At 47.4% G+C, this 16,771-nt stretch overlaps 1 protein-coding gene across 1 annotated transcript in view; it reads right to left on the bottom strand.

Annotated features, from left to right (window-relative positions):
* LOC119963633 overlaps positions 1 to 16,771 on the bottom strand; it is a 185,195-nt gene that overhangs the window by 73,095 nt on the left and 95,329 nt on the right. Inside the window, 1 exon segment of the mRNA XM_038792963.1 lies at positions 13,225 to 13,334. Within this exon segment, the coding sequence (XP_038648891.1) occupies positions 13,225 to 13,334 (110 nt within the window).

The following is a 16,771-nucleotide window of genomic DNA, read 5'->3' as shown; positions in this document are numbered from 1 at the left end:
GGGATAACACAGACTGCAACTGGTTGCAGCTTTAACCAAAAGATACTCCACACCTTGAAGTTAGTTCAATCTGATGTATTGAACTAGTAGCCACAGTTAGCACAGTTCTCTATGAGTTCGACTCTCTGCTAACCTAAGTGTGGTTACTCTGTCTGACTGAACCAGATTAGCGTTTAGCCACGTGCTGGAGGTGTGATACTGTACATACACCCTGACTCACTCTGTAGATGTTCATCAGTGGGAAGAGGCGGAGTGTGAGTGCCTCATGCCTTTTATAGTGAGATACCACCCGAGTGTCCTGCCTGCTCATTGGTCATGTCCTGTTCTCTGTGTTCATTAGCTGCCTGTATGTGCCTGTCTGTATATCATTATCTGCATGTCTGCATATCATACATGCTTCTAATCCAATTATATCCTTTCTTAAGTAAAGGGACCTAACTGTGCACCGTATTCTAGAAGTGGTCACACCTAGGCCCTGTACAGCTGGAGCAATACTTTCCTATTTTTGTACTTAATTCCTCTTGCAATGAACACTAACATTCCATTTGCTTTCTTAATCGCTTGTAACTGCAAAACTGACATTTTGGATGTGTGTGCCCGGACACCCAGATCCTTCTGTATGATAGAGTTCAGCAACAGCTCCTCATTTAAGTAATATACTGCTTTTCTATTCTTGCTGCCAAAATGGACAAGTTCACATTTTCCCAAACTAAACTCCGTCTGCAAATTTTCATCCACTCGTTAAATCTATCTAAATCCCTTTTTAGACTGTATATCCTCTTGGCAACTTGGGCGAGAGTGTGGGTGGAAGTGTGGGTGAGGGCGTGGGTGAGAGTATGGGTGAGAGTGTGTGTCAGGATCTGGGTGTGGGTGCGGGTGAGAGTGTGTGTCAGGATCTGGGTGGGGGTGTGGGTGAGAGGGTGGGTGTGGGTGCGGGTGAGAGTGTGTGAGGGTCTGGGTGGCGGTGTGGGTGAGAGTGTGGGTGAGAGTGTGTGTGAAAGTCTGGTGGGGGTGTGGGTGAGAGGGTGGGTGTGGGCACGGGTGTTATTGAGAGTGTGGCTGACAGCATGGATGAGAGCAAGGGTGTGAATGGAAGTGTGGCTGAGAGTGTGGGTCAGAGTGTGGGTGAGGGGGTGGGTGTGGATGAGAGTGTGGGTGAGAGTGTGGGTGAGTGTGGAGGTGAGTGAGTGTTAGTGAGAGTGTGGGTGAGGGTGTGGGTGAGGGTGTGGGTGAGCCTGTGTGTGAGGGCATGAGTGTGGGTGAGGGTGTGGATGAGAGGGTGGGTCAGAGGGTGGGTCAGAGTGTGGGTGAGCATGTGGGTGAGTGTGGATGTGGGTGTGAGTGTTAGTGAGAGTGTGGGTGAGGGTGTGGGTTAGGGTGTGGGTGAGGGTGTGGGTGAGCGTGTGTGTGAGGGTATGAGTGCGGCTGTGGGTGAGGGTATGAGTGCGGGTGTGGGTGAGGGTGTGGATGAGAGGGTGGGTGAGAGGGTGGGTGAAAGTATGGGTGGGAGTGTGGGTAAGAGGGTGGGTGAGGGTGACAGTGTGTGAGAGTGAGAGGGTGGGTGAGACGTGGGTGAGGGTGTGGGCGAAGGTGTGGGTGAGGGTGTGGATGAGAGGGTGGGTGAGAGGGTGGGTGAGAGGGTGGGTGAGGGTGTGGATGAGAGGGGGGTGAGAGGGTGGGTGAGAGGGTGGGTGAGGGTGTGGGTAAGAGGGTGGGCAAGGGTGTGGGTGAGGGTGTGGATGAGAATGCAGGAATGTGGGTGAGAATATGGGTGCGGCTGGGAGTGTGTGTGAGAGTGTGAGTGAGTTGTGGGTCAGGTTGAGGATGGGTGCGTACGGGGTAAGTGAAGTTGAAAGAGGGTGAGAGTGGTTAAGGGTGAGAGTGGATGAGAGTGGTGAGGATGGGTGTATGTGAGCGTGAAACTAGGTGAGGATGAGATTGGATGAGAGGGAGAATGGGTGAGGATGAGAGTGGCTGAGGGTGCGGGTGGGTGAAGGTGCGAGTGGGTGAGGGTGCGAGTGGGTGAGGGTGCGGGTGGGTGAGGGTGCGAGTGGGTGAGGGTGCGAGTGGGTGAGGGTGCGAGTGGGTGAGGGTGAGAGTGGGTGAGAGGGAGGATGGGTGAGGATGAGAGTGGCTGAGGGTGCGAGTGGGTGAGGGTGCGAGTGGGTGAGGGTGCGAGTGGGTGAGGGTGAGAGTGGGTGAGGGTGAGAGCGGGTGAGAGGGAGAATGGGTGAGGATGAGAGTGGGTGAGGGTGAGAGTGGGTGAGGGTGCGAGTGGGTGAGGGTGCGAGTGGGTGAGGGTGCGAGTGGGTGAGGGTGCGAGTGGGTGAGAGGGAGAATGGGTGAGGATGAGAGTGGCTGAGGGTGCGAGTGGGTGAGGGTTCGAGTGGGTGAGGGTGCGAGTGGGTGAGGGTGCGAGTGGGTGAGGGTGAGAGTGGGTGAGGGTGAGAGTGGGTGAGGGTGAGAGTGGGTGAGAGGGAGAACGGGTGAGGATGAGAGTGGGTGAGGGTGAGAGTGGGTGAGGGGGCGAGTGGGTGAAGGGGCGAGTGGGTGAGGGGGCGAGTGGGTGAGGGGGCGAGTGGGTGAGGGGGCGAGTGGGTGAGGGGGCGAGTGGGTGAGGGGGCGAGTGGGTGAGGGTGAGAGTGGATGAGAGGGAGAATGGGTGAGGATGAGAGTGGGTGAGGGTGAGAGTGGGTGAGGGTGAGAGTGGGTGGGGGTGAGAGTGGGCGAGGGTGAGAGTGGATGAGAGGGAGAATGGGTGAGGATGAGACTGGGTGAGAGTGCGAGTGGGTGAGGGAGAGAGTGGGCGGGGGTGAGAGTGGGTGAGAGGGAGAATGGGTGAGAGGGAGAATTGGTGAGGGTGAGAGTGGATGAGGTGGGAGTGGGTGAAGGTGAGTGAGGATGGAAGTGGGTGAGAGCGAAAATGGGTGAGAGTTAGAGTCGGTGAGGGTGAGGGAGAGTGTGTGAGTGGGTGCCCCATTAAAAATTACAAAAAGATAAGACTTGGAAGTATTTGTTGAATAATAACTTTTTTATTTTAATAAACGTCTACATATGTGACAAAGAAACATCTTTCAAGTTTGTTTTTGTATGTTTGTGCCTATTGCGCACTAATAAGCATTTTTTTGTTGTTTAATTCTTCAACACAATAAGAATGTTTCTCAGGGATTTCCTCCGGTACTCTCGGAAGATCGAAGGGATTCTGCAGCTGGAAAAGTTTGGAAAACTGTGAATTAGTCAAATGCAATTTCTCTTTCACAGAACCATGTTGTTCTGCCTAATTGTATTATGATTTTCTCAATATCCTGCTGGAGGCTCTGAATATTGGATGCTAGCAGTTCCATATGAGAGACGTTAGACTAACTGGCCTGTAGTTTCCTTCTTTCTGTCTTCCACCTTTCTTGAATAGAGGAGTTACATTCGCTATCTTCCAATCCATAAGGTGCTTTCCAGAATCTAGGGAAGTTTGGAAGATCACACCCAATGCATTTACTATCTCTGTAGCCATATATTTTAAGAACAAGGACACAAGCCATCATTACAAGAGGTTTTGACTATAGGAGTTTTACTCCAATTATATTGAGCTTTGGTGAGGCTGCACCTGGAGTGTTCTGTATAATTTTGGTCTCCTTGCCTGTGGAAAGATATATTTGCCAATGAGGGAGTGTAACAAAGGTTCACCAAACTAATTCCTAGGGTGAGGGATTGTCCTACGAGTAAAGATCAAATAGACTGGGCCTTTATTCTCTGACGTTTAGGAGACTGAGAGGCGATCTCATTCAAAGATACAAAATGTTTGCAGGACTCAACAGGGTAGATGCAGAAAGGATGTTTCCCCTGGCTGGGGTGGGGGGTCTAGAACAAGGGGCACAGTTTCAGAATAAAGAGCAGGCTATTTAGGAATGAAATGAGGCGGAACCTCCCCACAAAAGAGGGTGGTGAATCTTTGGATTTCCCTGCCCCAGAGAGCTGTCGAGGCTCAATCATCAATATGTTCAAGACTGAGATCGATAGCTTTCTACATATTAAAGACATCAAGGTGTACAGGGATAGCGCAGGAAAATAGTGCTGAAATAGAAGACCAGCTATCATATCATTAAATGGAAGGGGAGGTGCTCAATGGGCTGAATGGCTACTCCCGTTCCTATTTCTTATCAGGTCCAGGGGACTTGTTAATCTTTCATTCTAATAGTTTTCCCAGTACCTTTTCCCGACTGACTGATAGTTTTAAGTTCTTCCTTCTCTTTTACCCCTTGATTTTCAAGTATTCCTGAAAGTCTTGCTCTTCACTGCAGGAGGCACAACACAAAATATCTTTTCAATGCTTCTGCCATTTCCTTTTCCCCCATTATTAATCTGTCCAATCTTCTGACCTATTACTAATTTTCACAATATTGTGTGCATTTTTTTGGAATTTAACACTATCCTCGACTTCCTTAGTTAGCTACAGATTGTACATCCTTTTCATAGCGTCTTTCCTTCTCAATGGAATATATCTTCACTGAGAATCATGAAATATCTCCTTAATTGTCTGTCACTGCTCCTGCCTTTAACCTGTTATTCTGTTCACTCCAGCCACTTCTGTCCTGAAACTTTTGTAATGGCCTTAATTTAAGTTTAGACACTTGTCTTCGATACATACTTCAAACTGAAAATACAACCTAGGATATTATGATCATTGGTGCCTTAAGAATCCGTTTTTCTAATGAGGTCATTAATTAATCCTGTCACATTGCACATTACCAGGTCTAAAATAGTAAACTCCCAGGTTGGTAGTAGAACATACTGTTATATTTTAATTATTGCAATATCGTTCTTACAAGACCCCATTATTTATTTTCCCGTGTCATGCTCCTCGTGTGTGATGTGGGAGCTCAGGGACACGTCCACTGTCCCTGGCTCCTTCACGTGCAAGAAGTGTGTTCAGTTGCAGCTCCTGTTAGACCGCTTGACGACTCTGGAGCTGCGGATGGACTCACTTTGGAGCATCCGCGGTGCTGAAGACGTCGTGGATAGCACGTTTAGCGAATTGGTCACACCGCAGGTGAAAGTTACTGAGGGAGATAGAAAATTGGTGACCAAAAGATAGAGCAAGAGTAGGAAAGCAGTGCAGGTGTCCCCTGCGGTCATCTCCTTGCAAAACAGATATACCGCTTTGGATACTGTTGAGGGAGATGACTCACCAGGGGAAGGCAGCAGCAGCAAGATTTATGGCACCATGGTTGGCTCTGCTGCGCAGCAGGGCAGGAAGAAGAATGGCAGGGCTTTAGTGATAGGGAACGCAATCATAAGGGGAATAGACAGGCGGTTCTTCAGACGCAATCGAGACTCCAGGATGGTATGTTGCCTCCCTGGTGCAAGGGTCAAGGATGTCTCAGAGCGGCTGCAGGACATTCTGGGGGGGGGGGGGAGGGGGGGGCGGGTGAACAGCTAGCTGTCGTGGTGCACAAAGACACCAATGATATAGGTAAGAAACGGGATGAGGTCCTACAAGCTGAATTCAGGGAGTTAGGAGTTAAACTAAAAAGTCGGACCTCAAAGGTAGTAATCTCAGGATTGCTACCAGTGCCACGATCCAGTCAGAGTGGGAATGTCAGGATAGATAGAATGAATGTGTGGCTCGAGAGATGATGCAAGAGGGAGGGATTCAAATTCCTGAGGCATTGGAACCGGTTCTGGGGGAGGTGGGACCAGTACAAACCTGACGGTCTGCACCTGGGCAGGACTGGAAGCGATGTCCGAGGGGGGTTGTTTTCGAGAGCTGTTGGGGACGGTTTAAATTAATATGGCAGGGGGATGGGAACCGATGCAAGAAGTTGGAAGGTAGTAAAACAGGGGCAGAAGCAAAAGGAAGTAAGGGGGAAAGTTTAAGGCAGAGAAGCCATCGTCAAAAATCAAAAAGGGCGGCAGTACAAGGTACAGTGACTGAGGGGAGCTCAGTGAATAGGCCCAGTAATACTAAAAGGAATAAAACGGGAAGTAAAAACATTAATGGTAAGTGACACGGCAGGTTGTTACATGAAGATATGGGTTCAACGACAAGGAAAATTAGGAGAAAAGTTAAGAGGAAATCTAACTTAGGAGAGGTTACTGATCGAGGTGTTAAGATTCAAAACAGAGGTAAAAAAGCTAACATAAGTGTACTTTACCTGAATGCTCATAGTATTCAGAATAAGGTAAATGAGTTGATGGCGCAAATGATCGTGAATGACTATGGTTTAGTGGCCATTACTGAAACATGGTTAAAGGATGGTCAGGACTGGGAGTTAAATATCCAAAGGTATCAAACTATTCGGAAGGACAAAGTGGATGGTAAGGGAGGTGGTGTAGCTCTGTTATTCAAGGATGACATCCGGGCAATAGTAAGGGATGACATCGATGCTATGGAGGATAAGGTTGAATCCATTTGGGTGGAAATCAGGAATAGTAAGGCGAAAAAGTCACTGATAGGAGTGGTCTATAGGCCACCAAGTAGTAACATTATGGTGGGGCAGGCAATAAACAAAGAAATAACGGATGCATGTAGAAATGGTACGGCAGTTATCATGGGGGATTTTAATCTACATGTTGATTGGTTTAACCAGGTCGGTCAAGGCAGTCTTGAGGAGGAGTTTATAGAATGTATCCGCGATAGTTTCCGAGAACAGTATGTAATGGAACCTACGAGGAACAAGCGGTCCTAGATCTGGTCCTGTGTAATGAGACAGGATTGATTCATGATCTCATAGTTAGGGATCCTCTCGGAAGGAGCAATCACATTATGGTGAAATTTAAAATACAGATGGAGGGTGAGAAGGTAAAATCAAATACTCGTGTTTTGTGCTTAAACAAAGGAGATTATAATGGGATGAGAGAAGAACTAGCTAAGGTAGACTGGGAGCAAAGACTTTATGGTGGAACAGTTGAGGAACAGTGGAGAACCTTCCAAGCGATTTCTCACAGTGCTCAGCAAAGGTTTATACCAACAAAAAGGAAGGACGGTAGAAAGAGGGAAAATCAACCGTGGATATCTAAGGAAATAAGGGAGAGTATGCTTTTTTGAAGGAAAAAGCATACAAAGTGGCAAAGATTAGTGGGAGACGAGAGGACTGGGAAATCTTTAGGGGGCAACAGAAGGCTACTAAAAAAGCTTTAAAGAAGAGTAAGATAGATTATGAGAGTAAACTTGCTCAGAATATAAAAACAGATAGTAAAAGTTTCTGCAAATATATAAAACAAAAAAGAGTGGTTAAGGTAAATATTGGTCCTTTAGAGGATGAGAAGGGAGATTTAATAATGGGAGATGAGGAAATGGCTGAGGAACTGAACAGCTTTTTTGGGTCGGTCTTCACAGTGGAAGACACAAATAACATGCCAGCGACTGATAGAAATGAGGCTATGACAGGTGGGGACCCTGAGATGATTGTTATCACTAAGGGGGTAGTGATGGGAAAGCTAATGGGGTTAAAGGTAGACAAGTCTCCTGGCCCTGATGGAATGCATCCCAGAGTGCTAAAAGAGATGGCTAGGGAAATTGCAAACGCACTAGTGATAATTTACCAAAATTCACTAGACTCTGGGGTGGTCCCGGCGGATTGGAATTAGAAAACGTGACACCACTGTTTAAAAAAGGAGGTAGGCAGCAAGCGGGTAATTATAGGCCAGTGAGCTTAACTTCGGTAGTAGGGAAGATGCTAGAATCTATCATCAAGGAAGAAATAGCGAGGCATCTGGATGGAAATTGTCCCATTGGGCAGACGCAGCAGGTCATGCCGAACTAATTTAGTGGAATTTTTTGAGGACATTACCAGTGCGGTAGATAACGGGGAGACAATGGATGTGGTATATCTGGATTTCCAGAAAGCCTTTAACAAGGTGCCACACAAAAGGTTGCTGCATAAGGTAAAGATGCATGGCATTAAGGGTAAAGTAGTAGCATGGATAGAGGATTGGTTAATTAATAGAAAGCAAAGAGTGGGGATTATGGGTTTTTCTCTGGTTGGCAATCAGTAGCTAGTGGTATCCCTCAGGAATCAGTGTTGGGCCCACAATTGTTCACAACTTACATAGATGATTTGGAGATGGGGACCAAGGGCAATGTGTCCAAGTTTGTAGATGACACTAAGATGAGTGGTAAAGTGAAAAGTGCAGAGGATACTGGAAATCTGCAGAGGGGTTTGGATAGGTTAAGTGAATGGGCTAGGGTCTGGCAGATGGAATACAATGTTGACAAATATGAGGTTATCCATTTTGGTAGGAATAACAGCAAACGGGATTATTATTTAAATGTTAAATATTAAAACATGCTGCTGTGCAGAGAGACCCGGGTGTGCTCGTGCATGAGTCCCAAAAAGTTAGTTTACAGGTGCAACAGGTGATTAAGAAGGCAAATGGAATCTTGTCCTTCATTGCTAGAGGGATGGAGTTTAATATGAGGGAGGTTATGCTGTAATTGTATAATGTGTTCGTGAGGCCACACCTGGAGTATTGTGTTCAGTTTTGGTCTCCTTACTTGAGAAAGGACGTACTGGCACTGCAGGATGTGCAGGGGAGATTCACTAGGTTAATCCCAGACCTGAAGGGGTTGGATTATGAGGAGAGGTTGAGTAGACTGGGACTGTACTCGTTGGAATTTAGAAGGATGAGGGGGTATTTATAGAAACATATAAAATTATGAAGGGAATAGATAGGATAGATGAGGGCAGGTTGTTTCCACTGGCGGGTGAAAGCAGAACTAGGGGGCATAGCCTCAAAATAAGGAGAAGTAGATTTAGGACTGCGTTTAGGAGGAACTTCTTCACCCAAAGGGTTGTGAATCTATGGAATTCCTTACCCAGTGAAGCAGTTGCGGCTCCTTCATTAAATGTTTTTAAGGTAAAGATAGATAGTTTTTTGAAGAATAAAGGGATTAAGGGTTATGGTGTTCGGGCCGGAAAGTGGAGCTGAGTCCACAAAAGATCAGCCATGATCTCATTGAATGGCGGAGCAGGCTCGAGGGGCCAGATGGCCTACTCCTGCTCCTAGATCTTATGTTCTTACATTCTGACCTATAGGCACCTTGAGGGGGCCTATAAAGAATTCCAACAAGTGACTTATTACATTTGCAAATTCTGATCTCTACCATAACTAATTCTGCATCTTGATCTTCTGAACTAAGGTAATCTCTCACAACTATACCAATGTCATCCTTAAGTAACGCCACCACTTTTTCCTCACTTCCTGTCCTTACAAGATATCAAATGCCCTTGAAGATTAAATTCCAGCCTTGAATAAAAACAGAAAATGCTGGAAAATCTAAGCAGGTCTGGCAGCATTTGTGGAGAGAGAAACAGTTAACTTTTAGAGTCTGTATGACTCCTCTTCACAACTAGAGGGAGAAATGTGATTGATTTTCTACGGTTTGAACTGATGGAAGTTTAGTGATAAATACGAGCCAGGAGAGATTGCATAAAGATGTGTAGGGCACGAGACAAAGGAAATGTTAATGATAGTGTGAAGAACTGTAGAAGGTGCTAATAGTGACAGAAAGGTAAGATAGCAGAATATGTTACTTGGAGAACAAAGCTGTTCAGTGAAAGCAAACATTAAGAAAAAGTGACAGGTGGCCCTGTAGGAGATGGGATGGGGGAGGTTGCAAGGACAAAACATCTTGATTAACAAAAAGGAGTCAAAATGGAGGAGAAAGTTCACAGTCTACAGTTGTTGAACTCAATGTTGAATCCAGGCCTAATTAGAAGATGAGGTGCTTTCCCCCAGTTTGTGTTGTTCTTCACTGGAACATTGCAGCAGACCCAGCATGGTCATGTGGGTTGGAAAACAAGATGGTGTGTCGAAATGGCAAGCAACAGGAAGGTCGGAATGATGCATGCAGACTGAGCAAAGGTGTTCCACAAAGCAGCCACCCAATCTGTGTTTATTCTCCCCAAAATACAGTACAGCAAATTGAAGGAGGTGCAGATGAAATGTTGTGTCACCTGAAAGGAATGTTTGGGGCCTTGGACAGTGAGGAGGAAGGAGATAAAGGAGCAGGTGTTGCACCTTTTATGATTGCACGGGAAAGAGATGAGGTGTTGGGAGTGATGGAGGAATAGACAAGGGTATCACAGAGGGGATGGTTCCTGCTGAAGCTGATTGGGGGGTCGGGGTTGGGAGGAGGTGGGGGGGGGGGGGGGAGTGGTGAGGGGAAGAGCTGGAGTTGGTGGAAATGGCAGAGGCTAAGCCTTTGAATGCGGAGTCTGGTGGGGTGGAAAGCAAGAACAAGGGGTCCCTGTCATGTTTCTGGGAGGGATAGGACGTGAGGAGGGGTGAGGTGCGAGAGATATGGCAGACATGGTTGAGGAACCAATCAAGCACAGTGAGGGGAAACCTCGGTTAAGGAAAAAGACAGGTATGTCAGAAGCACCATTTCCAAAAGTGGCTTCATCAGAAAAGATGCATTGGAGACGGAGAAACTGGGAGAATGGGATTGAGTCCTAGCAGGAAGCAGGGTGTGAGGATCTGTAGTCGAGGTAGCTTTGGGAGTCAATGGGTTTGAATGATTATTGGAAGCAAAATAAGGGTGCAACTCAGATCCCCTCCTACAAATCTTTTTCCATTACACCGATTACTTGATTGGTACCACTTCATGCTTTCATCTGAACCTGAAAAAATGGATCAACATTGTTTCCAATTTCCACTCCTCTCTCACCCTTACATGGTCTATTTCTGACACTTCCCTTCCTTGACGTCTCTGTCTCCATTTCAAGTGATAGACCGACCACCAATTCACATGAGGTTGGGTTTATCCTGCTTCCAGATCTTTCTCTCTTCTTTCTCAGTTATTTTTATCTGATATCATTATTTCATCAACACGATGGCCAGAAATTTCCGGCCATTCCTGTCAGCAGATCTTTCACTCCCATTGACGACAAACCCTCGCCACGATGGTTTTCCAGGCAGCAGAGCATACATACAACAGGGAACCGCCATGTTAGCCGCAGGACAAGAAGACCCCACGACGGCCAATGGCGGGTCGACTCAGCTGCCACAAAACATGCCTCGGGAGGAGGGGGGTTGGAAAATCTCACCCCAGTACATGTTTCTGATGTCAACCCTTTACATTCCCCTCAACACCACACAACATCTTAACTTGGCAGGATATTCTTTCACTGTTGGTGGATCAACATTCTGGATCTCACTTTATAACAACACCTGTTTACCTGCATCACATGGATTGCAAGTGTTCAAGGAGGCAGCTTAACACGACTTCTCAACAAATCTTTCCTCAGCCAGCAATGCTCTCATCTCATGAGTGAGCAAAAAATGTCAAAACCAGCTCACCTGGGAATAGCACTAGCTGGGCCTCCCTTCTAGTTATAGCCATAGACATAGAACATACAGTGCAGAAACAGGCCATTCGGCCCATCGAGTCTGCACCGACCCACTTAATCTCTCACTTCCACGCTATCCCCGTAACCCAATAACCCATCCTAACCTTTTCGGACACTAAGGGCAATTTATCATGGCCAGTCCACCTAACCTGCACGTCTTTGGACTGTGGGAGGAAACCGGAGCACCCGGAGGGAACCCATGCAATCACGGGGAGAACGTGCAGATTCCGCACAGACAGTGACCCAGTGGGGAATCGAACCTGGGACCCTGGCGCTGTGAAGCCACAGTGCTAGTCTCTTGTGCTACCGTGCTAGTTATTGTGGTCTAAAATAGAAACATAGAAAAAAAAGGAGCAGGAGGAGGCTATTCGGCCCTTCAAGCTCACTCCGCCATTCATTAAGATCATGGCTGATCATTGAACTCAAAAGCCTAATCCCACTTTCCCCACCTTCGCTGTACTCTCTCTGTAGCTAGAACATCCTTCCTCAGATAAGGAGACCAAAACTGCACACAGTATTCTAGGTGTGGCCTCGCCTCGGCCCTGTATAACTGGAGCAAGTCATCCCTGCTCCTGTACTCAAATCCTCTCTCAAAGAAGGCCAGCATATCATTTGCCTTCTTTACTGCCTGCACCTGCATGCTTACCTTCAGTGACTGGTGTATCAGGGCACCTAGGTTTCGTTGCACATTCCTCTCTCCTAATTTATGGCCATTCAGATGTCTTATATACAGACTTATATACAGACTGTCAATCATCTGTCTTCTCATTTTTGCCACCAAAGTAGGTAACCTTGCATTTATCCAAATTACACTGCATCTGCCATTCATTTGCCCACTCACTCAACTTGCCCAATCACACTGAATGCTGTATTGTACAGAAAATCAACATTACAGGCAATGTTATATCATGATTCACCCACTCTGTGCACAAAATTGGAAGGTCCCACAGCACCTCCAAGCCAGATTCATAAAAATAATGCTCTCTGCTGAGGTTTAAGTGCAGAAAGGGTAAGAGGTGATTTGATTAAAACCTTTAAGATCCTGAGGGGTCCTGACAGAATCAATGATGATTCCTCATCTGGGAGAATCTAGAACTCGGGGGCCATTGTTTAAAAATAAGTGGTCACCTATTTGAAACAGAGACAAGGACAATTTTTTCTCTCTCAGAGGATCATGGGTCTTTGAAACTCCTCCTCAAAAGGCAGTGGAAGCAGAGACTTTGAATATTTTTAAGGCAGAGGTAGATACTCTTGGTAAACAAGGGGGTGAAAGGTTATCCGGGGGTAGATAAGTGGTTACAATCAGATTAGCCATGATCTTACTGAATGACAGCGCAGGTTCGAGGGGCCGAGTGGCCTACTCCTGCTCTTAATTTTATGTTTGTAATATTCCTGTGCTTGGCTGTTGTCTGCTGCTGTTCTGTATTTCAATGTTGGGCTGTACCACTAATTAATTTTGGCAGCTAACTTTCATTTCTCTATAAATAAATCTGGAATTGAACCCAGTGAATTCCTTCTTAGAGTTATAACTAATGGTCAAACATAGAAGAAAACAGTAAGTTATCCGGCATGGTGAATGAGCTGTAATCTTTGAAGGGAAACCTATAAATTTGATTATAAAAATTGGTTTCAAACCAGCAGACAGAGAGGAATTCCTTCTCTTGCGGAGAATTCTGGACATCAATCCCAATAGATGAATTAATCAATTAGCTCCAGTGTCAGATCACACAGTTTCAATTCTTCTTCGATAAGCAGAGTTTGGTACCATCAACAAGAAAACTGCAGTAAAGTATTGTGACAGGAAGGTGTATAGATATTCAGCTTCTACATCACTGTTTTGTGAATCAAAATTAAACAACGCTCATTTTGGAATTACCTGAATGACTGTCTCCACAGTCCCTTAAAGAAAATCCAGACACAACATTCTGAAGAATATTTATTCTTGGTGGAGTTCCTCTTTCACTCTTTTTGCGGTAGCAGATGTAGCTAAAAAGAATCACAGAAAATATTTACAAAATCATTCACTATATGTTGATTTTACAGGTTTTATCTGTTGTCATATTGGGGGAATTTAATTCCCTGAGCTGGTCTTGTCACTGAGGAGTTGTATTTATTCTGGGAAGACACCCCTTGAGTTGGATAAATAGATCAATATTGACAGAAAAAGTTTACAGGTGAAGGATTTGAGGAGACTCAACTATTTGAGAGATGAGCGGCTGGAATCTCCATTCCTGAGGGTAAGGGTGGGATTCTCCGCTTGTCGACGCCAAAATTGCATTCGCCGATTGGGCAGCGAATCCCTTTCGATGCCAAAATCGGGGGCAGCGCCTGTTTTCAGATGCTCCGGCCCCTCTAAAACAGCATCATCGGTGAGTATGCCACACACTGTTGGGACGGCCTCAGGACGTCACCTGAAGGCTCTCCCTTGATGCTCCGCCCCCGATGGGCTGACGTCCCGTTGGTGTGGATCACTTGTGCTCTGAGTTTTAGTCAACCTCACGTGGCGACTGCGGACTGTGTCCAGTGACGCCACAGTCAGGAGGGGGAGCCGTTCCATAGGCTAGGGGGGCTTCGGCGGGGGTTGGGGGTGGTCCGGGGGTGGCAAGGGAGAGTTACAGGTGGACACCATCGGGCAGGCTGTGTCCGCGCGCGGCCGGTGCCATGTTGTATGGCGCAACCACTGCAAGTCATCGCCATGCACATGCCCGGCCATGGACCCGGCAATTCTCCGGCCGTTTCTGTCGGGAACGCCAGGGGTTTTACGTGGCGTGGCTGCTAGCCCCCCACCGGTTGGACCATCGGTGAGGGGGTGGCGCTGACATTTTCATCATAAAACTAGACACTTCCTCTGGACATAATCTCAAAATCAGAGAATCCAGCCCTAAGTGTTGATGCGGGGCAGGATTCATGGACTACCACGACAGCAAAACTGGCGCTGTACCTGGACCGATTAAGCAACGGCTCCATGTGGAACACAATCAATTCCAATGAGAAACGGTGCCAGATTCGCCGGATTCGTGATTGACAGTCAAAAGGCTGACAAGTTGCAGCCACATATACACACTTAACTCCCCACATGCACCATCCCAAACAACAGGATGCACAGCACCAAGACTCACAGATGCCGAGCTCGAGACCATCCTGGACGCGGCAGCAGAGAGGCAGGCCACTCTGAATCCATGCCTGAGAAAGAGGCTGCCAGCCGTCGCTATTGGCTGGGCCTGGGTGCAGGTGGCAGAGGTGGTCGGCACCATGAACAACACTGTTCAGACCGGCCTGCAGTGCAGGAAGAAACTGCATGATCTGCTCAGGGCGGCCAGGCTGACTAGGCAGCACTGTGCCCCTGGCACCAACCCCCATCCCACACACCCGTGACACCACGCTGCCTGGGCATCCTGGTGGGCTCGGTCCACATTAAAATGGATGTAGTGAGCCGACTGGATGTATTGGGCCTCCGCGATGGTACGGATGCACCTGTCCACCGAGCTCTGTGAGATCCTGGACAGTTCCCATTTGGCGCCTGGAAGGAGCCAGTGTGTAAACGTTCAGGGCGACTGTCACTTTGACATGCACTGGGTGGGGCGTCCTCCCCCATTCCCATGCGGTGCCAGGTGCGCCATGATCATCCAGTAGAGGCGACAGAAGAGAAATCTGGGAGAACTCAACTCAGTCACCTCAACTGTACTGTGGGTAGACGAAGAACCCCTCCAATGACAAACAGGAGGAAGGTCATCATCCAGCAGTCACCTCAACCAGCAGGTACGTGATTGGCTGGTGACTGGTAAGTAGTTTCTTTTCTCTTTTTCTCTTGGCATTGTAGTTGTTGTTGTAAGTAAACTTAAGGGTTACGTCATGGCAGGAGATCCCAGACCTGTGTCATGCTCCTCTTGTGCAATGTGAGAATTCAGGACACATCCGGTGTATTTAACTCCTTCACGTGCAAGAAGTGTGTCCAACTGCAGCTCCTGTTAGACCGCGTGATGGCTGTGGAGCTGTGGATGGATTCACTTTGGAGCATCCACGATGCTGAGGAAGTCATGGATAGCACGTTCAGTGAGTTGGTCACACCACAGTTAAAAATTACTGAGGGAGATAGGTAATGGGTGACCACCAGACAGAGGAAAAGTAGGAATGCAATGCAGGGGTCCCCTGCGGTCATCTCCCTACAAAACAGACATACCATTTTGGATACTGTTGGGGGAGATGGCTCACCAGGGGAAGGTGGCAGCAGCCAGGTTCATGGCACCTTGGCTGGCTCTGCTACGCAGGAGGGCAGGACAAAATGTGGTAGTGCTACAGTGACAGGAGATTCGATTGTAAGGCAGGTAAACAGGCATTTCTGCGGATGCAAACGAGACTCCCGGAAGATATGTTGCCTCCCACGTGCAAGGGTCCTGGATGTCTCACAGCAGCTACAGGGCATTCTGGAGGGGGAAGGGGAGCAGCCAGCTGTCATGGTGCATATAGGCACCAACGATATAGGTAAAAAATATGATGAGTTCCGACATGTTGAATTTAGCGAGTTAGGAGCTAAACTAAAAAGTAGTAACTCAAAAGTAGTAATCTCAGGATTTCTACCAGTGACACATCCTAGTCAGAGTAGGAATGTCAGGATAGATAAGATGAATAAGTGGTTTGAGGGATTCAAATTCCTGGGACATTGGAACCGGTTCTGGGGGAGGTGGGATTAGTACAAACCAGACAGTTTTCTCCTGGGCAGGATTGGAACCAATGCCGAGGGGGAATATTTGCTACTACTGTTGGGGGGGGGGTTAAACTAATACGGCAGGGGGTGGGAAATTATGCAGGAAGTCAGATGGAATTAAAGTGGGGACAGAATCAAGAGGCAGTAAGGGGAAATATGAAAGGCAGAGAAACCAAAATCAAAAATCGAAAAGGGCCACAGTGCAGAGTTCAGAGACTGTGGAGAACTCAGTGATTGGGTCCAGTAAGGCTCATATAAATTAAACACTGGGAGAGTGTATAAAACATGACCAGTCAGATAGTCTGAGAAAGCAGGGCAGAGAACAAGGGAAGTCTAGAAAAAGCCTTTTTAAAGTGTCTACAAGTGGGTAGGTCGCGGCCGGATGTTGGAAGGGTCACAGAGCCATCCATCGCGGTGTTCCCGATCGCGTGATTTCAGGCGCCATGGCCGCAGCAGCCGGCTTTAAAAAATGGCGGCTGTGAGTGGCTTTAAAAATGACTGCCGCTGTGGAGAAGGTGCAGAGCTGGATAAGAGGGGTTGATTCCCAGTGGGTCAGAATGGAGGAGAGTTTGTGCAGGGGGTCAGGGTTGAAAGCACTAGCAATGACCGTGCTCCCGATAGCCACGGGAAAGTACTCATGGAGTCCGGTAATAATAGCTTGAGAATTTGGAGGTAGTTTTACCAACACCGGGTTGGGGGCAGGGTCAAGGGAAATGCC

The sequence above is a fragment of the Scyliorhinus canicula genome, chromosome 3, assembly GCF_902713615.1.
Source record: "Scyliorhinus canicula chromosome 3, sScyCan1.1, whole genome shotgun sequence".
Taxonomy (NCBI): Eukaryota; Metazoa; Chordata; class Chondrichthyes; order Carcharhiniformes; family Scyliorhinidae; genus Scyliorhinus; species Scyliorhinus canicula.
The sequence above is the reverse complement of the archived record's forward strand: the minus strand, read 5'-3'. Positions and strand labels throughout refer to the sequence as shown.